General features: G+C 41.5%; 1 protein-coding gene across 1 annotated transcript in view; it reads right to left on the bottom strand.

Moving 5' to 3' along the window:
- Positions 1-3,773: 3,773 nt before the first annotated feature.
- PKHD1 (PKHD1 ciliary IPT domain containing fibrocystin/polyductin) overlaps positions 3,774-27,603 on the bottom strand; it is a 263,656-nt gene continuing 239,826 nt past the window's right edge. The window contains exons 60-65 of the mRNA XM_052810279.1: positions 20,352-20,487; positions 18,494-18,581; positions 14,836-14,943; positions 10,858-11,013; positions 9,535-9,669; positions 3,774-5,503 (exon numbers count right to left, since the gene is read on the bottom strand). Coding sequence (XP_052666239.1) covers positions 5,151-5,503; positions 9,535-9,669; positions 10,858-11,013; positions 14,836-14,943; positions 18,494-18,581; positions 20,352-20,487 — 976 coding nt within the window. The 3' untranslated portion in view covers positions 3,774-5,150. The remainder of the gene's footprint in view (positions 5,504-9,534; positions 9,670-10,857; positions 11,014-14,835; positions 14,944-18,493; positions 18,582-20,351; positions 20,488-27,603) is intronic.

Genomic DNA, 27,603 nt, shown 5'->3' with positions numbered 1-27,603 from the left:
TATTTGCCTTTTTCTTTCATTCTTCCCCAAGTATTCAACACCAGCAGCCCTCAGTATGAGGGTCTGGTCTAATACAATATGGAAGCTCTTCAGAGGTTTACCTAGCTGATGTGCAATCTTCTGCCATGGCCTTTGTTCATAACTGCAAATTGAGCCAGGTTCATCAGTAGTAGGGACTATTTTTCCCTTAGCTTGTAATGTGAGGAAAAAGCTTTGAATTGAAACATCCGAAGCAAAGTTGACAGCATGCTGGGTGTATTTTAAGAGAAAGTCATTCACTGAGCTGGAGACCAAGAGAGATGAACAGAAGCTCAGATAGAGTCAGGTTTTTCTTTCACATTTTCTTCCGGTTTTGTTGTTTGGTTGGTTGTTTTTTTTTCCAAAATGTTCACCTTGAGCATAAAGCTAAGGACAAACTGAGCAATTTATAATATTTTGTTTTGCAATCAATTTGGGAGTGTTGTGACTTTTTTTTTTCTTTCCTTCTTCCCTACTCTTTTTCTCCTCTCTATTGGTCACAATGTGAAAGAAAAGAGGAAAGGAAAAAAAAAAGAAAGCAAAAGGAGAGCATAAATACCTACCCAAACAATCCTCCCTCAAAAGACATTTCAATATCCAATTTAAAAAATAAAACATTCTCTATGTCCTTCTATTCTCCTTTTTTGAAAACTCACTAATGGAATGATTACTCTAGTTACCTTTTGTTCTTTGAGAATTGAAAATTTTGAAATGCCTTGGTAAGAAAGTAGCAGATTGTTAGTAGCTTCTTGGCAGATCCAGACCTGCACACACACACACACAGAGGTTTGAGCCGGTGAAAAGCAACTATGGTATCTACCAAAGGTGCTTCCTAGGTTGACCTCATGCTCCCAGGAACTTCACTGTCCCTCCCTGCAACCTGTCATGTCACCTAGTATGTGAAATCTTGTCTCTCAGGTAGCACCTACCTCCTGTCCCCATCCCTCAAAAGCACACTCCTTTTACGTACCATAGAAATCCCTGTGCAAAACTGCCTTTGCTGGTGTGTTCTGGAATCTTGGAATGATCCTATGGTGTACCTGGCTTTTGCTCTTGCAATCGTCTTTATAATGTTGATCAACAAATCATCACCCAACATTTCCCACGTTTTAGTAAGTACAAAACTGGAATAATTTCAAGTCCTGGCAAATGCATAGTGATCGCAAAAAAATAAATCTGAAAAACCTGTGAATCTGCATATTCAGTAAGCACCCATAATCACCCTTGGAGTGTTGCATCATGCAGCTTTCCTGATCCAGTGAAGGTTTTCCCTCACAGTTCCTAGTCCACTGGAGATTTTTTTTAAACATAATTTCACTCTTAACAAGGCTGTTCATTGCAGAATCAGAAGCTCAGAGAAAAGCCTTCTGACTGGACACTTGCCTCCTTTATTTGCCATTTATACCTCTGATTCTATAGAAATAAGTGCCATAATAAATGTCATAATAAATAGGGATTGGGAGTTATACCACATAGAGATGATGAAAGGGTTTATAATCTTATTGCTGTTATTTGGTTTTTCTTTCTTTTTTTTTTTTTTTTAATTTTGTCTTAGGCACACAATTCCTTCAACCCAGACTGTAATTAATTTTACTACATCACCAGTTATCTCTGCTCCCTAACCAGGCTTGTCATTTTAATTTTTCACAGGCTTTCTTTTTTTCTATCCATGTGCCTGTTCCTGTATCTTCGTGAAGTCTCATCAACTCTGGCCCAAAGCCTTAGGCAAATTTGTCTGTAATGCACTCTTCTACTTCAGACATAAGAGGAAAAAATACCACTTCCACAAAATGGGAAAAAAAAAAGGGAAGAAGAATAATTTTGACCATACATTGTCTAGGAATTCAGACAAGCCTGTAGAGCTTGGTTAAAAATAAGGCATCCTTTCAGCTACACTCTTATATGAATAAAGGAACTCACGTGCTATTGGAGATGGGACCACAGAGAAAGGTTAGCAGGTGGAAACCCTAAACCCAGCAAACTTAATGAAATTTTTGCCATTGGCTGCAGTGGAGCCAAACTTGTCAAATTTCACTGACATTTAACGTGACTGTCAAAAAAGACTTTGGGTCTGGGAGGATGGATCTGCACAGGGAGATGCAGAGACTTTTACATTCGGTTTGCCTGCACTTTGAAGGCTTCCTTGGTGTTCAGTGTGGGGAAGTTAGCACTTTGCTAAGCCTAAGTAGATTTGCTGAAAGGGCTTAGTGTCCCTCGCAGAGCTCTCCTGAATGTGGGCTGTGGTAGAGCATGAGTCTTTGACACAACATGCCTATAGGCTTCTTCGAAAAGCTGAGCTGAAATCCTGCTCCTGGTTTTTTTACGTGTCCTCCCAGAAGCTGGATTTTGACAGTATAAAAAAGTGAACTCTTTTCAGCTGAATGTCCTGCAGCTGGGCCAGAAGTCTTTAATAACCTCAAGTCTATCAAGGCACCCCATCCCTCATGGGTAACCCACGTGTCACACTGTGGGTTCTTCCTCTGGCTCCTTCCACTCCATCCCTACCCTGCCCTGCCCTCACCCTGGCTTTTGGAATGTATAATGTCTTCCTATCGCAGAGTATTTCAACACACAAATTTACCCATAAAACAACCATGCAAAGTTGGAAACCACCGTGGTCTTAATTATAGTGTAAGGATTAAGGAGAACTCAACAATACAAAGACTAAGGGTCCTGAGCAGCATCAGCAAAAGTACTGATGGTAAGACACTACTGACATGCAGATGTCCCACAGGCCAAGCTGGTATTCAAACTATTGTAAAATAAAGCCTTTGGCCTGGGACAAATGTGTATTCTCTTTCTTTGCCTTGCCCAGGAGATTCTGGAGCAGCTTGGGTATGTCTGTTCATCTAACCATATGTTGCCTGTAAGAGGGAGAGGCTGTTTTTTCCTTTGCCTGTCTAGATGGAAAAAATTTCAAAATAAATCTGGATCTCCATCAGCCATAAAGCAGTAGGATCCCATTTCATCTAAGTACTGTTGCAGTCAGTCTAAAACCAATTATTTTTAGAAAAGATACCATCTCATGTGTAACCATGTTCTTCAACCACTAAGTCTCAGTCACATCTTCTTTCTCTCTGATCACTAGAATGATTTTTTTTCTGGTACACAACACAAGATCCCCTAAATTTCTTAATTGTTCAGGATTCACTTCATGATTGCACTAATTTTTCATCATGTTTTGTTTCACTTCTTCCCCACTTCTTTCCCATGCTCTACCACCCATTCTGTTAATGCACAGCACTGTGGGAAATTAAGATCGATAATGGTGCAGTTAAAGACTTTTTAGCCCTGCTTATTCCATTAGAGGTCTAGACATGCAAGACATTACTTATTCTGTAAACAAAGTATGGATAAATGCAAGGATTATGAATTAAAGGATTAATTAAAGCCCTTAACTGTTTCCAATGTGTCTGATTTTTTTCCCAAAAAGAAGGCTCCATTGTATAATGTTTGCATATAATTTACATTCAATATTATTTGCACATTATTTGCATACATTCTGATATTTGCAATTATATATTATTTGCTTTCACTGTGCTTGGGTGTGATAGAGTCATTTACTAGGAGTAGAACTACTGAAGGGGAGTGGAGTTCAGGGGATGGAGGAATTGTATTTCTGCAGAGAGGAAAGGAAAGGATTTTCTACTACATGAAAGCATCTTAAATTAAGTATCAGCTGTGGAGGAAAGGAAGGGTCTCCAAATCATTTCACCAAACCTGAATGTCTCTGCAAGGTATATCTTCTTATTCGGACCCTGAATCACAAGCCTTAGGGATTTACCATGTTGATTCACATAAAACAATATTTTGGCCTCCGCAGAAAATACTTAAGAAATTGCTTTTCCATAGCATGGAAGAGGTCAGAAAGGCTGATCTATGGCACTTAATAAGGCCCTCATGTTCAACTGTCTTAAGCCAGAAAACCTCCTGTGCAGTCAGCCAGAAGCCTAGTTCAGCATGGAATCAGTCTGATTTCACCTGAAAATGATGCTTATAAACACAATATAGCGCAGGAGCCAATGCTGGTGAATCTATTTTTGTGCCTAGAGAACTGTGTAGCTTACTGACCAGCATCTGCACCTTACCTCCTTCAGCTTGTAGTGAACTGGTTTGTGGTTGGGTTTTGGGGGGGTTTTTTCAAATCAAGTTTTCTTACCTTCTCTTCCACTGCTGATCTGGCCAGAAACCTTATTTTCATGCTGAAGTATTTTATCTGCAGAGGAGTATAAATTTTATCTTGTGCCACCAGGACACCTTGCAACCAAGAATTTTATGGTACAGAGAGGGCATAATAAAGTTCCTCATCTTCCAGCTCAGTAAAGCAAAGCACAGAGGATTTCTCTGAGCAACCGAAGAACATCAGCATTATTATTATCAATCATAAAGACTAGTGTTCATAACAAGCCAGTGATTTAAGGGTGGTAGAAAACAATGCCATGGTGAAGATTTAACTCCGCAAAATAATTAAAAAAAAAAAAAAAACAACACAGACTTAAATAGGGAGGAATGGGAGTACTTACTCAAGTGACAATGAAATGAAAGTTGAATACATGTTTGGTTTTTCTAGGAAAAAGGAAAAGATTTATGCACATACTGAGGTTCTTAAATGAAACTAAAGGCATGATTGGAAGAAATGGGAAAATTCCTATATATTTGTATATATGCACACATACCAATCAGCATTGCTCTAGACACTAAGACTACATCAGTGCTAGTATATTAAAGTGTCAGAAATCCCATCATCTGCACTGTTGAATTGTTCGGCTAATCCCTGAATACTTTTGAATGTAATCTCAAAGGTGACCTAGCCAGCCATCTAGCACTCCCCCAAACAACTCTTGGAGAGAGTTTTAGAGGTGTCAGAAGCACTATTCTCAACAGGCAGTTTGGATGCACCCACCCAGTTTTGGAAGCTAAGAAAGGTCAACACCATAGACATGGTCAGAGTCTCCCAGCTGGCTGCAGATCCAGATAACAGCTAATTTGGACACGTGCCATGCGGCAGGCTGGTTCCCCATGCTAACATGTGTGTTTTTCTCTGACCACGGAGACAAAAACTCAGCTTCGCATTGACTGCAAGCCAGGCAAAGCTTGCTTTGTCGGTGGTCCACCACCTCACATCACTTCTCTTACACCTCTGCTGCTACCACAGCAACATGCTCTCTGACATCATTCTGATTTTGGGGCATCCTTTGGGACTTCTCTCTTTCCTTGTTGTAACCAGGCGAAGGCTGGGTGACATCCTTCTGGCTGGAACATCCCGGGACAGTTAGCTGCTGAAGTTCCAGAGAGTCACCAGGAGATGTTCCTCCACGTAGCGGTTGGTGACTGTCACTTTTCCCAGCTGAAGAAAAGGCGTCTCTGTCACCTGTCTTACACTGGACAGTGCTCGTCTTTCTCCCTGACTTGGCTTCACAGGGCTGCGGGTTGAGCTCCTCCAGTTGTCCTGTAGCATGTGCCACTGCTTCAATTGCTTCCATATCTGTGAAAGCATGACTTGTTAGCGCTTTACAATAATTCTAAGACCCTATCTTGATGTTCCTTACCCTTCTATGCCTTTATTACATCTTAAAGACATTGAAGAAAGAGGAGTTATTGTTGGGAAAATAATTTTAACTGGCCACAAAATTTAGTTTGGCAGAAATAAGTTGTTAAAACCAAATAAACATAACCTGTTTCCACAAATAAATATACAGCAGCTAAAACATCTGGTTTGTTCCTATTGATACACTAATACCTCCTAGAGCATCTTCCAATGGTTATCAAATTCTTCAATAAATGCTTAATAATAAAGTGTATAGAATACAGCTGGTTAATAAGCTAGGTATTGGTAAGACTGATAATCGTTTTAATACTACACATCTATAAAATACATCAACATTCTATGAATCAGGCTGTAATATAAGGTAGAACTTTCCATTGCTGACATTTGAATCCCACTCAAGGCAAAGCCTGTAACCTGCAATGCTGTTTAAAAAAATGCCTTTGAAAAATGCAGACAAACCAAAATATATACTATACATTTTTCATGTGGAAATAAAAAATGTTTACATCTTAATAAAACAAACGGTTATCAACCACAGAGGCAGAATCACTTGTGGTGTTACAGCAGATGGCTTCTGAGTTGACAGGGTGTGCTATCACTTCAGCACGAGATTGGCAGCATGCTTCATTTGGATGCTAAAAACATTTGTAAAATTCTTGCAATCCTCTCCCTTCCCCCCGAAAATAAAATGAAACCAGCCCAGATCCAAACCTTTTATACTTTTTCCAAATCCAGAACTAGTCCTAGTCCACGTATCTGATGTGTTAGTGGACAACACTGGCTTTTGCAGTCCGTTCATTGTCATATATTATATGTCCTTACTACAAATGATCCCAGAAAATGTATTGTTGCCACTCCTTATTTTTCAGGTTTGTCCTTGAAGTTTAACCCTTAGCAGCCTGTGACATTCAGCCCCATGGTTTCTCAGACCTGCTGCTCAGATTCTTTCTCTTCTCCCTTTTCTATAATTCATTAATTGGAACTCTATTTGCTGGAATAATTCTCCCCTATCTTCATGCATTTTCTACGATTTCCCTATTTCTTCATGCTTATATTCACTTTTCCTGTTAAGGAGTGTAGGTTTTTTTCAACTTGTACACTCAATTTCAGGACTGCACCTCTTGGAAATCCACTGGAAAGTTGTCCATAAATTTTCAGTAGTCACACATGTTTCTGTGTGTAAGAGTTTTCCTTCTCAAGATTGCTTTATCATTAGGTAGTTGGCTGTTTTAAAGCACAAATTGCATACATCACTAGGTTCGGTTTTCTTCTTTATACACATAAACATGATGATCAGGTTATGATCCCCTATTCCAAAGCTTCATGTTATTTCTTGATATGTATTGATGCCCTCTTCAATTTCAAAGGCGCAATTTTCAACTGTGAAAATAGATCTTTTCAAACGAGTTTGAATTAATGGAGGAAGCTAAAAGTTTTCCGGATATGAGCAGTTTCAAGGATGAAATACTGCCCTGAGATTTATATGACATAGTAATCTAAAATATCCTGATTTTTTTTTAATTAAATACAAACTATTCAATACCAATAAAGCACACGATTAACTGGATTAAGTACCAGCTAACAGACAGAGCTCAGGCAGTAATTATATATGGGAAATAATTCTCAGAGGTGGGGATGTGTGGCAGTACCAGACACTACCACTGAAATGGAAGATATCCAGTGTTTCCACCAGTGATTTGGAATTAAAATTAAAATTGATTCCTGTGAAATTTTGTAAAAGGTGGAAAAAATGGCAAACTGGTAGAAAAGAAAAAGGAGTTGATCTGAACAACCTAGGAGCAAGGGATGCAGACCCTATTTGCAGAATGGGAGAACCTCTTCAGGAATACAACAGTGATTTCTGAGAGCTGGTGACCAAATAGTTCAGGATGAGGGTCAAAAGGTACAATACCTGAAAGGACTGGAAATTGAAGCTAGGGAACGTAAGCTGTTATAGGATACAACCTTTCAGTGGTGAAGGTGATGAACCACCAGAATAACTGTAAAATTTGCAAAAAGAAACAATATATTCCTCCACCTCCAGATGCTGCTCTGTTAAGAATGCATCAGTCGATCAAAAGTTATTTAATTCAAGAGAGAGATAATTATGTGAACCTGAGGAGATTTTTTGTTACACCAAGGTCAGACAAGGTAGTATCTTGATCCCTTCTCCCCTGCACTACTGCATATCTATGCATAGAGTTTTCTTCCTCATTTCCATCCTCAGATCCTTCTTCTGGGACAACAACCAGGGCCCCTACCTCCAGCAGACTTTACGCTGTATAACCACTTACCAAACAGAAAAACTCGGTCTTGCAAGACTTACCGTGGTGATTAATAATAAAGGCTCCAAACACTTAATTGTATTAGAAAGGTGGGATTTCTTATGGGGGGAACAGCTATAAAGCAGAAACTAAACAAAAAGACTGCAGCTTTGATTTCCTCCTCTCTCTCTCCAAAACCAACAGCACTTTAAATAAGGGGAAATCAAACATTAGACACTTCCGAGTCATATGTATTAAATTCACTTAAGATATTGTTATCCTTGTTTAGATTTGAACATATCGGGGAATCTTTTTGTCTTGCAACTATTCCTAAAAGACTTTAAGTGGCTGGATTGCCTTTTTCTGACAAAAAAATCTTTCCATGAATTATTTACACGATGGCTCCAATCAACGCTATACCTGTCAGCCTCCCCAGCCAAAATGAAAGTTCACTATGTAAAGGTGCCAAGGGAGAATGGCAGCCTCCCACTGCGAGTTTATAGACAGAACTAAGTCAGCACGCATTATGTGTCAGAGCCGACATCAGACAGAATCAGATCCTTTGATCTCAGACCTCCACAGGAAGCTTAGATCTCAGACAAATTAGATAAAAAATGAATTTATAGCAGATATGTATCCTAAGGCACACAGCTGAACGCTGTGTTTTGGAGGAGTACAGCAAATATCAAAACACATAAACTGCAGAATTTCCTCTCTCCTCTCTCCCCCTCTGCTTTTGTGATAGATGCTAATTAAAAGGAGATAAAACTCCAGCTCGGCTCTTCCTGCCTCTTATGTAATCCACAGGCTTCGGTACGGAGGAGGAAAAAGAAATTCCCAAAACAGAGTAAATGGGTGGTTCAGCAGGGTTATCCGAATGCCCTTAGATCTGCGCTGTTGGCAGGTGAGACAAAAAAAAAAAACCAAAACAAAAAACCTACTATAAGAACATTTCACACTTGCAGAGAGGGAAGCCAGCGCTTTATGCTGCCAGCCACATGCCCCCGAGGCTGTCTGCTTTCCCGTGACCTCAGAAGAAGTCGTGTTTGATCAGCAGATGATGAAAAGACAAGTCTCGAGGAGGTGTGTGGAAGAGGGGTGTTTGTGGCAGGGACCCTGGGGAGTAAAGGGGGGGACGCACAGAGGAGTGGGTGGGAATGGAGCAGCTTTGGGGTGCTGGCTCGGACTCGCTGCTCGGAAAGCATGGCATGAAGGTCCTGAGTGGTGGGGAAACAGAGACCGTGCAAATGAGCCCCGAGTGGGTTTTTCCTACCGCCAGTGTACCTCGCTGCAGTCCTCCACAGCCTGCAAACTTGTCCAGAGCTTTTTGAGCACTGTGCAGTTATTGTCACAGCGCTTGGAGACAGGGAGAAGCCCTGCTGTTCCAGGCATACTGGGGACACTGTGGGAATGTTGGTACCTACCCTACTCCAAAAACACTAGGTGAAATCATGGACTCATTGAGCGTAAGGGGGGTTATGCTGCTGGCTTCAGTGGAGCTAGGATTTCACACAATATATAAAAAAGGAGATAAAATGACAAATAGAAAAATACTAGGGAGGAGAAGGAGGAGGTAATAAAGCGATCGACCTTATGAGAAGAGGTGTGCCATTGACCCTATACAAAATTACAGTTTGTTAAGAGAGCTAAACCAACTCTTTTGATGTTTGACTGTTTATAATTATTGTCAAACTGCAGTCTCACCTCCTGCTACAGGCACACTACTTTTATCTTCTCCTTGACTGTAGCAAGGCTGGATGTGAGTTGCATGAGGCTGTGCTTGTTTATGGGGTCCCTTGGTACTGGCCTGTGGTACATCAGCCCGTTCAGTCCTCATTTCTGCAATGAAACATATAGTTACATCACTCTCAATCTATCCTCAGCTCAGCAGCAGTTATTAATTCAAGAAACGATATATTGCTGGTGAATTAACAGATAATCTAGAAGTGTTCTTTCTGCCCAAAAGTGGAGAGAGTTGTTTTATGCTCATACCATCTTATGTTTTGCCATTAGGGTTCCCACCTGTTCTCTTCAGTGGAACCCTTCCTTATGTTGTCACCACGTTCAATAATACTAGAAATTCAGACCTTATTGCAGCTAGTGCTAATGGTGCAGTTTAGGAGAAAGACTCTTTAGAAGTTACTTGAAAGCAAACGTTTGGAGAAACTGTGAGAAGGTCTTGAAACTAGTGGGAGATGTCTTATTAACTGGGATGTGCATTTACTTCTCCGCTACGGGTTACCTGTACCTTTAGCAAGGTCACAACTTCAATTAGCGTATCTGAAAGGCCAAGTTATTGGTAACTTTCAACATATCCAGCAGTTTGAGGTGGCTGTTTAGCAATCAAGCCACCAAGAGTTACAGTCACATCCTTTTATTTTCAGGTCTTCTCTTACACAAATAGCCTTATGTCTTCTGTAGTGGGAAAGCCTCCTTGAGGTAGCTATATTTGTTTTAAGATCAATGCTAAAAAGAAAGCAACCTTAAGGTTAAATTAGTAGAGGTGTGGATTTGCTTGGAGGAGAACTCCAGAGGAGCTGTAGCCCTCCCATTACCACCTTGACTCATATGATGCTGACAGCGTGATGTGAGCATGACTGTGCTGCTCTCTCTGTGGCATTCGCACCGCAGCTCTGTCTGGTCCTTGGTCAGCATCAAGGCTTTGCATATCCTCACCACAGTGCTATTTTGCTATGTCATCCTTCATCAGGAAAATGCAGTGGCTGAATGGATCATTGAAATCATAGCAAATATTTCCTCCGTTTCTCAATTCCTTGTCTACGCTATAGAAACCTCATTTTCATCATGTTTCACATACAGTTAAAACTTTTTCCAGCCAATACCCAGGCATCTGTTATAGGCAGAAAACTGTATAACCTTGAACTACAAACTATACTGCTAATTACTAAACTTCTCAGAGCTTTCTCTGAGTGCCATTGTCTGAACCCTGCTGTGGCCACTCTGGGGATTTGTTAAACAAAATAGGGAGTCTGCATCTATAAATTTTAGTGGGTATTTCCAACTTACTGTTGCTTTTGCTCTTCTTGAACCAGCAGAATGCAAGAGTGAGGATGAATGCAGATGCTGCTGAACTCAGTATGACAACAAGGATCATGCTGGCCTTCACTCCCATGGGGACAGGGAAGATGGTAAATGGCTGAGACAGCACAGTAAACTTGGCCCCTGAGAATTTAAAGCAGTCAGAGTTTATTACAAAAGTAAGAACACTGGTTTCACAGCTAAAACACCAGGTTAGAGCCTTTCAACAGTGATGCTGCCGTTAAAAATGCATGCAGGAACAACCCAGAAGTCTGTCTATCTCCAGATCCAACATTAGCCAACAATATCTATTTAGATCTGAGAACCAGGACAAACCAAATATGTAACAATACTTCTCCAATGTAAGTGTCAAGCTTTCAGGGCTGCCTGAAGCAGAGGCAGCCTCTTTGTATTTAACAATCCTTAACATTTCTTCCATGAATTTGTCTAGCTGACTCCCAAACCTAGAAAATACATTCACAAAGTATCTATTTCTGAGGCCAAACAGATCAGGCCCAGAGAGAAAACATGCACATTCTACCTAGCAAGACAAAGAAACTGGCTGCAATGAGAAAGCTGCCAAGTCATACTCAGTTTTTACAGGCTATATATGATTCATATCAATGTAACTTATGGGGAACCTAGAAACGTTCACTAGCATTAAGCTTAGGTCCATGATGCAGAAAACTCCCAGTGAACTTGTTAATATTTTCCACCATGTCAATAATGAGCATTATAAAGAAAAAATGTCAGTGTCCTTGCTGTTAGCATGGTAAATATTTAGTCTCTTGAGGCACACAAGCTTTGGGTAATGCTCTTCGCCCAGAGATCCTGAAGTTTTCTGTAAATGAAGTCAGAGTCAAGCCAGCCACTACTCATAGTTTCTGTGGTCAAGAGTTCATTGCATGTCAGCATCTGAGCTTCAAGGACTGGAAGATGCCTCGTACTGCCCTTTTAAAAATCAGAAATATAGAAAATTTTTGGTTCCCTGAATCATTTCCAAAACACATTCTGAATGGAGATGTGCCTGGGAAGGACAGGAGTTTAACAAAACTGGCCCTGGCCCTCTCTATAGACTGATTTGAAGGATGTGGATTAGCACATCAACTCATTACCTGTCTTACTACCTGACTCATTATTGGTCCTAACCCCACAATTCTAATAATTTTGATGGATGGAAATTTCTTTTACTTGAGTTCCACTTTTAATAAAAACCTAAAAGCCTTTTTTTCATCAATTCATTAAAAAAAAATCAGAAACACTGTCAGACGGAAGCTTGGAGACCAGGGTAAGTAGCTGTAAGTACTTTTATCTGAAACTAATTAGATTTGTGTCAATATTGTCCACTTGAACAAAGCAGAGCTTCATCAGAACAATGTGGGAAGCATGTTCCAATTGGGAAAAATTTGCCTGCAGGTACAAACACATATGAACTTCAGTTGAGAGGAGAGGAGTAATCTCACAGGTATCAAGGACTCTACACAGACAGGTGCTTAAAGGTGCTTTGCACTACTCTAATAGTTTGTGAGTAGACTGCTGTTGGTTTAAATGGAAAGTGGATGGATCAAGCCCATTGGGATCCATATCAGTTAAGTGAATATTACTGTAAAACAAGGAGCAAGACTATGCAGCAGTGCTATGAATAGTCTACTCTCCCCAGGAACTACCACTAAAACATTTGGAATTATTGCATTCAATATCAGCTGCATCTTCTGAGCTGTCTGCAAATAGCAAACTATGCCAGGGTACCCAAAGAAACCTGGTCATGAAAATGTATCCCAAACATCTACTATTTGATTATTTAATTTTTGTTTGCTTATCTGTCTCAAACAATAAGCAAATATCCTCAGTAAGAGTCTGGCAGTATAAAAGCCTTTATACTGTCTCCAGCACAGTTCCCAATTACAAGCAAGCAAAGGGGATTGCTGCTTTGGTGTGTACTTTTGCAATGCATATTAAAAGTGTACAATACTCTGATTTACACAGGTGACACCTACACAGACGTATCTGCCGTCCGCATTGCTAGCTGTAAACATCTCTTTGCAATACTCTGAGGGGCTAAATGTTTGATAAAAAGGATCTCTGTTTGACCTTTGTTCAGAGGAAAGATTTTGTGACTTCCCTGAAATAGCTTTCAAAACACACTTCATTAAGCTGTTCTTCCCACTAAAGAGTCGGATCCTGTGAGGTGCTGACTTTCCATCTGCTCTCACTGAAGTGAAGGCAATGGGAGCTGCGGGTGTTTGGCAGCATACACCCCCAAAATAGACACATGTCCCCCGGGTAAAGGCCCGCCTCCGGGTAATCCCTGCACCCCACTTCTCCCTTTGCAAAGCCATGGGCAACACTTGATGTGGATTAGACACTTGTGACTAGGAGGAGCAAAGGTTTCTCATTAAAAAAAAAATCTGGATGTTCATTTAATCCCTGGATAAGAAGGGATTTCTTGGGTTACAAATCCTATCCCATGCTATTGTGTGTACCATGTTGTACAATATCATCCTTAAGTGTATTGACCTCCATCCAACAGCAGTTTGATCTGCTCTCGCTATTCATACCTATTAAGATAGGCTGTTCAGAAAAATACAGTCTAAATGTTAACAACCTTCTTCTAATTTTTTAGCTCAGATTTTTTCATTAGCCACTTCCACTTGGCCACTTCACAGGTCTGATGTATTTGCCCTCTCTGGTTTTTTCGGCTGAAAGAAGCCACGTTATCTTGGAGTTTTCTCATTAAAAATGCTCAGTCTGTACCTACTCCATTTTGAGATCATCTCTCAACATGAGTAAACAAAATTATGTTCAGTACTTCAAAGGAGTACTCATTGGGGCTTTATGCAGTGGTACACACACTGCCTTACCTCTCCTGGAAATATTTCTGCCTGTCCTTCCTAGGCTTCTTTCTGCCTGATGGGTCTCAGTTTATATATATATGGAGATACATCTATATCTATATCTATATCTATATCTATGCCTATGTCTATGTCTATATCTACTTCTATTTAGATATATATCCATACATATATTTATGTATGTATGCAATATCAGAATAGACACTTCACACATGGTCTTACAACACCTGTATCTCTGGACTACACGCCAGACAGCATGTTCCTGCTTCTCCATTGACTTGCCTCAGCAGTCATTCTGAGAGATGAAACCAGCACTTTGACCCCTATATACCTTCAGAGCCAGATTTGTAGATAAATTCAGGCCCCCAAGCAGTTGGACTGATCTTGTGCAGATGCCCTGAGGCTTTTACAAGCCAGAGTTCACGTGGTGCCTTATCCCCAAGGTGCCGATCTTCCCCTCAGCTGGTATTTCTAAGGAGGCATTAAGCACACCTGCCTCCTCACCGTTACTGGGTTGCTCAGAGGCCTCGTGAAAGCTGAACAATCCTGGAAGTCCCAACATCATCTCTGTAAACTCTCGGGATACCCCTAGCAGAGCCCAGTCCTGGAGGCATGCTCTGAATGTGCATAACCTGTTGCACCCATAAAGATGACCAGGTGCGGACAAACGGTTGGTGAAAGGCACTATGAAAATAATTGGGAGCACAGATGGAAAATTTCTGAACACAAAGAGGAAAAAAAAAAAGGAATAAGAGGACTCAATTTATAGGAAAAAGCTTGCTCTGACAGCTTACCTGACCTTAAGTTCCTGATTCCTACACGGGATACATAGCTAGGGAATCCAGGGAGAAAGAGGCACCTCTTTCTGGCAATACTTCTCTATACTAACTCATCTGGATTTTGTGGATCTTGCATGAATAACACAGGAATCACCCAGCTCTCTTGCTGCCTGGGTAATGCCAACTTGGACTTGTAACAGAAGTCAGGCTATTTAGAGGTTTGGCATTGCTCCACTCTGAATGAGCTTAACTAACTCCCTTTTTACAAATCCAGACCACCTGTAGGTTTTGAGTTCAGTTACCAACTCAAAAAACATGCAGAAAACGGAGCTTACCTGGAGGTGATGTGACAGTGAACACAAGTTTCCAGTTTGTGCCTGAACTGGAGACAGCCAGGCTGGAAAAGCTTGCACTTCCATCTATGACCTGCACTTGGGTGAGCCCTGCAAAGTAAAAAAAAAAATGCATTGCAATTAACAGCATCCAGATAAGTATCACCTAAGCCCCTCAAAGAGTCTTCGTGATTTTAAGGGGACTTCAGAAAGCTTAAATTCAGTGTCCTTCCTAATTATAAACTTTTTGTCTGATCGCAGAAATTTCACATAGGGTCAGGTCTTCAGACTTACTTGGACACTAAATTCCTGATGGACTGGAGAACCTTAGCTTCTGAATCTTGGTTGCTTGAGCTCATTGTGAAATGGCATTTACTGTACATATCTATATTGTGGGGGTGTAACATGAATACAGATGTTAAGGGGATCAAGCAAAGGTAATGGGAGCTATATAGATGCACTAAAAAGTTCCAGATGCTCATCTTTTTGATTTAACTCATGTCTTGTGTGACTAAGTACGTCACCAAGGTTAGGAGAGTTTTAGTGAGAGACTTTTCTGTCCTAAAGGGGTGGTCTCAAGGAGCCAGCCACTGCAACTAAGGGAAAAGAGCTGACTGTTTTAACCCTTTTCTGATTTGTAGGTGTTTCACCCCGTCATTTGGGCATATTAGCTCCTGTCCTACTGTTAAATCATTTTGAATACTTCTCCAACCCTCTCAGACACTTTGAAAGTGATTTGGCCATGAAAAATGTCTGTGGTGACTGCCCTGTGATCCTACAGGAGACACTTTCAGCTAGAAACCTTGCAGAGGAAAGCTCCATGGAGAGCATTAAAATGAAACCCGGGAGAGCCTGTTTCTCCATCACTTTACCTCTTGTTCTAAGCTATCAGGGAATGCATTCTGACCCAACATTTACACTTGCCATGGCTTTTATTTTTGTAGGCTCTTTTTAAAAGTTATAATTTACTTTGTAACTGGATCTCCATTTTATTGTGTGTATCTTTGAGCAGCAGCCAAGTCCTGGCCTTTGAGCAATGCTGACCAGGTCTGGGCTTCGTTCAGGCTCTTAGGGTGAAAGGGGTAAAATCCTAAAGACTGACAAATTTCAGAATGTTGGTTCAGGTGGGGGTGAGAAGTCAGAACTTCTTAGGATGCTGGACTTGCTCCAGTGATCACAAACACAGGCTTTTGCCTGCTCAAAGACAACATGTAATAACTATTTGCTTTATGAAGCAGGTGGTTTGACATTTTATTGCCGTTAAGCAGCACAGGTGAAGGTACGTAAAGCCTGAATGTGAGGAGGACATTTATACTCTGCCATTCGTGTGTCCGGGGTATTGAACAAAGTGGTGAAGCAGCAAACCTCTTTGTGAGACATCTTGCTATCACAGATGCATAGGAAGTTTTCAGCAGGAGGAGACAAGGCTTTTGATGGTAGGCCAGACTGCAGGACAATTTCTCCCTGCTTTTATCCCATTTTTTGTGCCTACACCTCTAGGATACAAACAGTGCCAGGATCTGTTCTTTGGCACTGAAGAACTGGTATGCCCTGGCCAAACCTCTTAAACTCTTACAGCCTCCAAACAGAGATGCTGCAATGCAAACTCCCTACTGAGATTACTTCCTTGCTGTGTTGACTTCGGAACCATGGCCAGAAATTGCCTGAGACAAGGTTCTAGGCAAAAGCATGCCACATTTTAATGATCTAGCAACAGAAGTGATAAAGTTTCCCCTCTCTGTGATCTGGTACTATTTAATTTACTAATATCCCAGTTAGTTTTGGCTACATATATGTTTTTCTACTTTTGTACAGCATCTAGCACACCAAATACCCAATTTCATTGTGAGTCTCCAGGACCAGCTGTGATAAATAGGCAGTAATTTATACTGTGAATAGAATTGGTGGAGAGCCGGGAATCTAGATTTCTCTAATTGCTCCAGCCTGATCCTGGCTCACCTATTTATCTACTACACATATGATCCTCCTTAGGACAGTATCTGCCCAGACTACCAAGACTTTTCTTGGCTCTGATACTCACTGTAACACTGCTTTTATAGAGGGTCTTGTCAGCTGCGTTGAAATACTTTATAATTGCCATTTCTAGTCTATGATGAAGCCCGGAGTACTGTACTGTACTTCTCAACAGAGACTATCTCAGCTTTTGGGCACATATGCTTCAAAGCTCAGAATATTACAGATATATATGGGAGTCTTCACAAAGATCTCTCAGGCAAGCTGGTATTTAACATAGAAGCAAGCTAATTTGGAGCTAAACTACTTTCCATGAGGCAGTTTGGCTGCTGTCAGATGAAGCAGCTTCAGTGTGCTAGACGGGACCCATTTCGATTAAATGCTGCTTTCATATGCTTCAAAAGACGAGTGCAATAAGGACGTTTGTCAAAGGAAAAACTGCAGCAAACTATTACATGCAGAACATCTGTACTACGCAGTTCTTTCTTTGCTGGAGTTTATTGACTATTAATTTGATGCATGTATCTTTTAAAGAATGTGAAGTGCATTTCTCTTCGGTGACTTCCTTTCTTTTTTCCCCTTTTTTTCTCCTTCTCCCTCTCTTTCTTTCCATCTTTCTTTCTTCTCTTTTTGTCTTTCTTTTCTGTCTTTTTGTCTTCTTCTCCTTCTTTTCCCTTCCTTGACTCCTTCCTCCCCTCCTCCCTTCTTCCCTTCCTTTCTCCCGCTGTTAGCCAGTAGCTGATCCAATAACCTGTGGTTCATCTAGACCCATGTTTCTAAACCTGTCAGGTGTACCGCCCTGAAAAGGCATGAAAAACAGCAGAAAAGACCAAAGGATTTTTCTAACCTGTAAACCTGGAACTACGATGAGGTAGGAAGAATGTCTAATTAACAGAAACACGAACTGAAAGGGTGAGAAGCTCTGATCTACAGCACGAGTGCCACTTATCTTCTCCAAATGTGAACTTTTCAAGTCAAATCTAAGACATAAATGGCTTTCCTGCAAATAAAATACTGTACCTGTAATAGGAAATTTCACCTTTCGATGTGTGCGCTGTTTGCTTACATTTAAAGATTTTAGCAATGAAATTAGGATGCTTTATAATCAGTATAATTTCCACTTTCTAGTGGACTCTATACCTAAGCACGTTCATAGCCTCAATAACCTCAAGAAAATACTCACATGCTTAGAGTTAGTCATGAGTTCAGGTCTTTCACTAAATGAGGATCAGAAGGGAAATATTTAGATCCCTCGTGAAAAACGTTTCCATATTAAAGTATGCTAATTACAAACAATAGGCAGTTGTTTCTGTCTCTACTTTGCCAGATCCTTTGCTGGGACAAACGGGTTGTCATTGACTCTAAGGAAATGTCCCAATTAACACTAGCTGAAAATCAAGTATTAGGATTTCTAATACTTCATTCTTTTCTTTTTTCATCTAAGATATCTCTTTTCAAGATAAACTACTGGATATTCTCCCTCTAAGCTGCCACATCACAAAAATACTTTGTATAAACTTCTCTTTCTCCAGCACATGACTGGGCAGTTCACCAAACTCCTACTGCAACCTTTTTTTTTCAGCCCAAAGACTGTCCAGTATTTCTCAGGGACAGCTCCTAAATTTATCACCATCATTCTGCACAGCTGCTTTGCCATAACCCTCGCTATAAGAAAACATATCCAAACCTTTTAGCACAGCCTCGGAGGAGCCCTTGAGATGAGCTGATACAACCCAGGGTTCTGAGGGAGGCCCCACTTTGTCAACTCTTTGACCCTGGGAGGAAGAACAAAAGAGAAGAATTAAAGTCTCATCTCCTCAACAAGAGGAAAGAAAGTTTTCATGGTTTTAACAATTGTAATAATTTTTTAATCACCAGTGGGAGGGCAGTTTGCATCTACATGTCATATGTTACAAATGTCACTAAGCTCACCATAACTTTAAGATGAGCTAAAGCTCAGAGGAACCAGTTCTGGCAACTTCAGGTCTGTTTCAATAAAGTCTGGCAAGGTTTGCTGCTTCACTTGAAGTATCTAGGTTCACATTCACATCGCCTACCAGAAGTAGGTAATTTTGACATTGTGGCTTCGATGGTGTCTAAGTTCATAGAATCACGGTATGGTTGAGGTTGGAAGGGACCTCTGGAGGTCATTTGGTCCAACCCCTCTCCTGAAGCAGGGCCACGTAGAAAGGGTTGCCCAGGACTATGTTCAGATGCCTTTTGAATATCTCCAAGGATGGTGACTCCACAAGTTCAAGGAAACTGAGTAGATTCAGTCTGTCAATTTAGTCAGGCTGAAGATTTAAGTTCCCCATATGCTCAGTGAAAGAAACTCATTTTGATACCTAAATTACCCAGCCATAACAGGCGTGCAGGATCTAGATCCTATAGTCTATGTGTATATAAATATATTATCTTTCAGTTTTTTTATTTTTTTAGAGAGCTACTGGTTCTCAAGCCTAATAGAAAACCTGAAACACATCTGAAGAAGGGTATGAATCTCAAGGGAAGATTCAATTGCCTAGATGTAAGTTTTGTGTGTCATTTCAGGTAGCCAACAATGTTTACATCCAGCAGAGTTAGCTTGTGGAAAGGTCTTACTTTTCTACAGGAGCTGGAGGCCAAACAGCTTATTCCACAGCCTACAACACAACAAGATGCCTACATGTAGGAAACTGAAGTCAAACAGAAAGAAGCTGAAAGGTTTGTGTCTCACAGTTGTAAAATCAGTCTCATGACTAATGGATATACAGAGCTGGCTTTATTATAAAGCGACTTTGCATCCAGAAATAATGTCCACAAAGCTGTCCAAGCTTGGATTTGATACCAAGCTCCAGGGACAACACTGTAAAAATGTCATACCTGAGGCTAGTTATTCTGTGGCTATACTTTTGGCCTGTCCAGTAAAATGGGAATGATTCCATAATACAAAATATTTGGAAAACAGGAAAGAAGACATGAAAATACAAAGGAAATAGAAACATAGCACAAAGCCATGCTATGCAGATTTCACATGACTCTGGGGCTGAACCTAGTGCATCCACATCTAATAACTCAGTGGACCTAGTCTGCTGCTTCCAGGACTTATGTTAGCGCCTCTGGCAGAGCTAAATCACATCACATAGACATCCAAGCTTGTTTTAAACATGGTTATCTCTACTTACCACTGCTCTGCGTGGTGAGGACTTGCTTGGGCAGCTCAGGATACCCCATTATACCTGACATTGCCAGCCTTCATGATTGTGGTGGTGTTCCCACATTCCTCAAAACTTGAGGAGCAGAAATCAGAAAACTTCACACAGTGAATTCTACAGCATGAATCTAACCCTTGCAGAAAAAGCTGAAAAATGTGAACAAAGTCCATCCTGGAAGAAGTTCCCAGAGTACCAATGACTGCTTATTTATAGAGCTATCCTTTGCCATATTTTTTTATAGAGCTGTCCTATACCATATTTAGGTCTGTCTCATAGCTTTTGGATTGCTTGGAAATGTCAAAATTGTATAGAATTAATAGAGGCATCCATCTACAAAGGAGAAAATCCTACCTTCATGTCCAGGAAAATGATTTTTGGCTGCACAGGAAGCTGCTTCTCAATTTCTCCATCTGAGGGCTGCACTTGAACAGAGATGTTATAGGGCCTCACATACAGGCACGTTCCTGAGTGTTGTCTGCTTCCATTTCTTTCACATGCAAAGGAATGTTAAAAAAATAATTTAAAAAAAAATCAAAAATTAATGCTATGAACACTCCCAATGCTAGTCCCGGAGTTAATTCACATCTTTCCTTGGAATGACATGTTATTTTGTGTTCATGGGATTTTCCATCTTAGTAATGCAGGTGGAAATACTTAGTGTCTGTTATGAATAAGAAGGAGCACTATACCAAACAACTACTAATTTACCTTATCACAGCACTTTCATTCCTTGGATGAGAGCAACATGTATAGAAATATGGAACACACATCACTTCCAAGGAGACAGCAGCACCAAAGTAATAAAAACCCCTTTTGTTTCAATCCCCAGTTTACAGATGGAAAACTGAGAAATTAACAAAATAAATTATTTCCCTGGTATCCCATTGGAAGTATGTGGCAAAGACAGGGATTTTATGGATTCAGAAACCCAATGCCTTAGTCCCAAGTCTTCATTGCAGTGCACTGATAGCAGTGGAGGCTGCAAATGCTTCCTGTCCAGCAGAAAGATTTCCAGTGAACACCTTCAAACTCCTCTAAGAACAAAGTTTCGGCTCCTCTACACAAGCACAGCACTTACAGGGGTTTACTGCATTTCTTTATCCTCCCACACCTGTGTTCTTACCCTTCATTATCTGCTACATCTGCATACTGAAATATAGCAGTATACAGACACCCCATTGAAAGACATTGGTTTTTTCCAAGACTGAAATTTAAATCAGAGCATCCCAGGAGAGGGTTTTTGCATTTGAATAAAGAATCAACCCTTTATTCTGAGCCTGTATCATTTCATTCCCTCTTCCAGTGCTTTGTGTCATTTAGTATCTCATATATATATATAATTTATATATATAAAAAACCCTCTAATCTGCAATTGCAGTGAAGCGGCTGGGGGTTTGGTATTGTCTTGAAATGAAAATAGAAAAGCTATTCATTCATCTCTAGTGTTTGCTTAAAGGTGTTTACAAACAGAAGATACATGAAGCATAAGTTTCCTTTGGTTTAACTCAGTTTTTTGGTTTGGGTTTTGTTTTGTGGGTTGTTTGTTTTGTTTTGTTTTGTTTTGTTTTCAGAGTGTTACTATGCATTACAAACTAGAAACTGTTTATATTGCAGCTGATGGGAAATACTAGAAGAGCTATCTCAAGGATTTAAGTTTCAGTTCTTACCTTGGTTCTTTTTCTTTTTTGTGAGTGGGAAAGTCTGAAAGGCAGCATTATGTTTGAAATTCATATCAAAGGCACAAATGCGTTCATCATTGCTCTTAGCCACCTCCTTCTGTAAGCGTGCATGCAGCACTGTGACTGAAACTCGCTGCAGGACCAATATACCAAGTCACTCCTGTTTTCAGGGCAGAGTGCTGCAATTTCTGTGAGCTCCCTGACTCCAGCGGAGTCCAGGTGAGTCTTGGCATGGCTTCTGTAAGCCAAAAATATTTTTTTTCTCTCACCAGCTTCTTTAAAACTTCCAACAAACAGAAAAAATGTTGGCATGAAATGCCCTGCCTCCACACCCCGAGCCCTACATGGTAAAACTGGGCTCATCTCACACTTAAAGGAAGACTGCTGCAAAATGTCGTTGTAGGAAGTAGTTCCCACTCCCTAGGGTGAGTAGTGGCAAAGAAAACAAAACAAACCAGAAATACACATGTATGCTTAAAAATTAAAGTCTTTTTTTTTTTTTTTCCCCCCTGAATTCGGCAAACACAACATAGACCATGGTGTGTATATCCCACACAGTCCAACCTGACTCTTGCTGTGAGGGAGCCCCAGCCTTAGGGTGCAACTCTGCACGCAGCAAGTTACGTTCCTGCAAGTGAGCATCAGTGTGGAGCAGGAGGAGAGAAGATCAGCCTGCTGCTGCCCTGATGATTTGGGCTGGAAGGAAAATAGGCTTTCCTGGCATAGCTTTGCCACTGGGAAGCGGGGACGGAGAAGCGTGCCTGTAGCCTGGCAAGGACCAGAGCCAGGAGACCTGTCTTCCTCCTGGTGGGCATGAAGAGCATGCTGTTTTGTCACTACCCTGAAGTTTCACGCTGGGAAGGAGCAGGCTGGTTTGCAATTCCCTGCTGACAGTGCTCAATGGGGAGCAGCTCCGTTGCTCAGTGCCTTGCAGCTCTTCTAAACGTGGGCACAGCGGGCGAGCAGGCACTGCTTGTGATACCTTAGTCAGCAGGGACACCAGAGATCCCAGATTCTTTCACCATCAGTGCCAAGACGTGTCTGCTGAACATGCTGAGGCTCTGCGGGAGAGCAAGTGTCTGCTCTTTAGTAGCAAAGAAGTCAGAGGTCTTAGAAAGTAGAGGGTCTACTACAGGTATTGGGGTGTGATTGAGAAACTAGGTGGAGAGATTTGGGGCAGAAGGAAGGAAGTCTCCCTGAAATCAAGAAGAGCTTGTCACTTTAATTAGAATTACAATAATAACTATAATAATGACAACAGCAACAATAATAGCAGCTATTATTATCAGTTGACTTCAAGGGGAAAGAGATCAGACTGAGAGCCTGGGTCAAGGGTCTATTAAAGTTGATGGATACATCTATGCTAGAAAACCAAATATTGTCAAAGAACAAGCCTTGGCACTGACACTTGATCACCTCTACTGTTAACCTGTCAGTCCATCACAAGCTGTGGGCTAGGCCCAATAGCAAAGTCCAGGACAACTCCCAAATGGTCTGAGAGCTAATACAGTCAGAAAATATTCTCACTTGGCAGTTTGGATGAGGCCACCCTGACATGGTGGGTTAGAGAATTTAATTTTATGGACACAGGCTGACCCATATCAGCTGACCTTGGTGCCAGAGAAGAGAGAACAGACCCTGGCATATTTAATTTCCTAATAAACATCAGACAATGAAACAAATTGAACAGTTACCTGGGTATGTCTGCCATGCTAGTGTTGTGGCATCAGTATATCCTTGGAAGGGGAAGGAGACTGGGAAGAATTTGAGCGATAAATAATATGTCAAAATGCATCATGGTCAAGCCAAAGAGTTATTTTTTTTTGTTCTTCAAAAGATGGTGATTGCTGGTGAAGAGAAGACAGGCTACAAGAAAGAAGATGCTGTAGTGAAGACAGGAGATAGGCAAGCTGAGGACTTGTGTAAGGCAAAGTGGGTACAGATTCACTGGAAGGGCTGTGAGGAATTTGGCATCTTTGGGTGAGAATTGCGTTCTCACGTCATGTGGTGATGAAGTTAGCCAGACACCAGGTACTTGTGCCCTCTCAGCTGCACCATTAGAACTTTGTCTCCGCCTGCAGATCTTATCATTAAGTAAAAGAAACAGAGAAAGAGAGACATGAGCATCCAGAAGACAGTGAGGAGTCTGAGGTCATTCCTACTTTAAGCAAAAAAGCTATCCGAAGGATGACTTTTATTTCCACCGATGCCCATGCTTTCCCATATTACAGCAAGAAATCAAAGCTAGAGGAAATAAACTCCAGTGGAAAGCAGGCTGCAGCTTCCCTTGACAACAGAGAAACAATAAATACTTAATATTGATCATATCTCCTTATGAGGACTAAAGTAATGGACTGAACGGGACCCATGGTGTCAGACATTACTGATGTCTCCCTTCTTTCATGTAGGTTGAGTCAATAAGACCAAAATTAAAAAAACCTAGGCACCTAAATGCATATTCTAGCTCGCATCAGCAGGGAGCTTTGAACGAAGCCATGTGTCCACTGCCCTGGAGGTCAGATGCTGTGATGGCAGAAAGCTAACGAGAGAAGATCTAGTAGTGTGGAGAATTAGCAAGGGGGCCTAGGTTGATGGTGAACTGGGATAAGAAACAAGTAACTGAACTGCCTCTGTGGACAAGGCTGGGCAAGAGGAGTATGCTGCTTTATCTAATTATTGTGAGGGTTTCCTTTCATAAAGCAAAGATGCTTTAGTTAGAAGCTAGATATTTTGTGGCTGTTGAAAGCATCAGGTAAGTTGGTTAGACTGAAAAAGTTCTGAAAAAGAGGTCCAATGCATACTCTCTTGGAGTATATATTAATTAAAATACCCAGTCTTTTTGACCAAATTCTTCTGACATTAACTTTTTGGGCACTACTACCATCAGATCTCCATTTCTCCATTTGCTACAGACTGTCCAAACTCCAAATGGCTCCTGATCTAGCATTCAGGATTTTTTTTTCCCCATTTTACAAATCAGTAAATATAGTCACAGCGCATGGACACAGTTGTCCAGGAACACAGAGGCATGTCTCCCCCACAAGGGCAGTCTTCTCCCCTTGCTCAGACAACCTTCGTTTAGCACTTTTCAATCCCAGTGGCACCAAGAGGTGAAGGCAAGCAGCTGCCTGGTGGATGCAGCTGGTGGAGTCCAGATTCCTGCAGTCTGGAGTGATGAGACACCTTAAAAAAAGAAAAACAGAGAGGCTGGAAGGACTTAATGGATCCACTCAAGGGCAAGGTGGGATCACCAGGAGCCTTTAGAAGGAGAGGGACAGAGCAGATGCATCAGATAGGAGAGAACCATCCTCCAAATTCATTACTGACTTCCATTAATTGCTGTAGATGAGTGGAAATACCCCTACCTACAAAGCCGCCTGCTAGTGGCGAGGAGCTAAGCCAGGCCTCCTCCATAACACACTCCCAAAGTTTACTGTCAGAGAAATGTCTTTTATTAAATGTAAACAGCATCCCGCCGGAGGTCAGAGCCTTGCCGCTGCTGCGTATCCCAAGGTAATACCACTTTAAGCTCCACATAAACTCTTAAACAGTTTCTATCCTAAAACCAGACCGTAGGTGGTACAGTTTTTTACGATATGTTATAATAGTGCAATAAATCTGTTAGCTTAAAATCGAATCTCCGTGGCCTTTTAGAGAAATCATCATTAAATGCAAGGCCCTGTTAATGATGCCATCCCAGTGAAATTGTTTAATCTGCTAGGGGGGTGAAAGGTCACCAAATGAATTTTTTATAATACATCAACTTGACACGCAATAGGGAAAACTGTAATAGATAAAAGCAAAGGAAAAGGGCACTGTCTTCTTCTGATAGGTCAATAGCAGCCAAGAGAGTCACTCATCCACTTTTCCTTCACTACCGTGCTCCTTTTCCATTTAATATGGACACCCAATTAATACCTCAGCACCATAGACAACCTCATTTTAGGTGAATTATAGCAATTTCTTCCCCCTTCTCCGAAATGAAAGTGATCACAATACATCATAGCATTGTGCGAATTAACGTTAATTGATTCGAGTTACCAAGCATTGATGGGCCACTTCTATAATCTGGTCCTTATTGGGAGCTGGAAGGGATGGAGGGAAGATTAGATTGCATCCTCCGTTGCTTTGACGACGGCGGTCACCTGATGGCTTGTTAGACAGTTGTACGCTTCTATTGCTGGCCCCAGTGGGGTCGTCAGTAAACTGGAGTGATGTCCAAACATCATTACACGCTGCTCCGATATTAAAGCAAAGGGATTAGCACCTTATTGCAAGCAACCTGGATTTGTCATTGTGCTGTCGTTATCCAATTTCCAGATGATAATGTGACTGTGGCCTGCGGGCGCGAGGTCCTACAGCCAAACCAAGGTGTGTGTGTGTGTGTATATACACGCACACACGTATACATATATATACGTGCACACATCCCCACAAAGACCCAGCACCCTAAGCCATTTAACCCTTTGCTCGCCAGATTCCTGCTAACAAAGCATGTGGAAGAATTTTCCTCCCTTTCCCATCCGATGCACAGCAGCAAAGAGCGCGATGCGACAGCGAAGTGGGCTGACCTGGGAGCCGATGCAGCCGTCGCTCACTCAAATGTCACTCCAGACAAGCTCTGCTGATAAAGGTGACAGCGCTGATGTTTTAAATACGGCAGAGTGGGGAAAGGATCGGTCCCTCGGAGACACGGCTGGCAGCTCGTCTCTGCCGTGCGCACGTGTCATGTAAATCATCTCTTTCACTGCAGGTCCCGTTAATTGTTAAGGGGGAAAACAGATCCATACGTGACATGAGCAAGGCAGGTTTTGTCTGACAGCACTGGGGTGCTGCTGGGACCAGATCTCTTTCCAGTCCCTAAGAAGGACAACAGGGACACTCCTGGCTCTCCTGCATGTGTCCAAACATCCGTAACTTCTGGGAGTACACTGGGGAATTGGGAAAAGCTTCTCTTGAGCTGGTCCCCTTTATTTTTAATGGACATTTAATAACACAAACCCCTCCATTTCAAAGACCCACACTGGTGTGAGGAATATATGGCAATATATCCCTCCTTCCTCCCATAGCGACCTACAAAGTCTGCTAGCACTCCCCTTCCTGAGTCCCTTCTACCCTTCATCTTCCTCCTCCTCTGCTCTCTCCTGCACTCCTTTTACCTCTCCTACCTCCTCCTCCCTTCTTCCTGCAGAGGAACCAGTTGGTTTTGGAAGCCCGTTGATGGAGCAAGCTGTGGTTTCCACCATGGTTACCGTGGAGGTAATTGCCTGAACCTTGTAATTCACAAGTGTCACCTTCGAGTGGGATTGGCAAAATTTAGATAGGTTTATTATGTGCAGTGGATACTAACAGAAAAGTAGCTTAAAAACAAGGCTCTGTATAAGAGGGGGAAGGTAGCTTGGGAGATTGGTAGTCAGTGATAGACCCTTTAACACTTACACTGCCAGAGGGGTCCAGTCCAGGAGAGCAGTGGTGAAAAACTACTGTTTCCTGATTTGCGGTGGCAACATGAAGCTCCATGGCTGTTGTCTAGAAGGGTATTTTGGAGATTTGTTTGAAAACTTGCAAGGGAAATACTGGCTTCACACAAGGATCGTATACAAAGAAGCAGACTACTTTGACTGTTTGGGGTTTTTTTCCCCTGAAGACAGACACTCAGGCTTGGGGAAGACGTCACTGTAATTAACAGTAATCTATATTGTGGCACTACCTTCAACCTTCATGAACAATTCACATACCTACTCTGCAAGGTATACGTTGTGCTTATTTAAGAAAGTCCCTGAATGAAAAGTGTTTCTATCTAAGCTGCAATTTAATTCCTCTACTAACCATGGACAGGGGCCACAATATATCTCCTCAGTTTCCCCACTCTGATTTCAATTTGAAGAAAAATGCTAAAATAGCAGCCTTGGAATCTAATGTCT

Source organism: Harpia harpyja, chromosome 15 (assembly GCF_026419915.1).
Source record: "Harpia harpyja isolate bHarHar1 chromosome 15, bHarHar1 primary haplotype, whole genome shotgun sequence".
Lineage (NCBI taxonomy): Eukaryota > Metazoa > Chordata > Aves > Accipitriformes > Accipitridae > Harpia > Harpia harpyja.
Note: the sequence above shows the minus strand (reverse complement) of the source record. Positions and strands in the feature narration are given on the sequence as shown.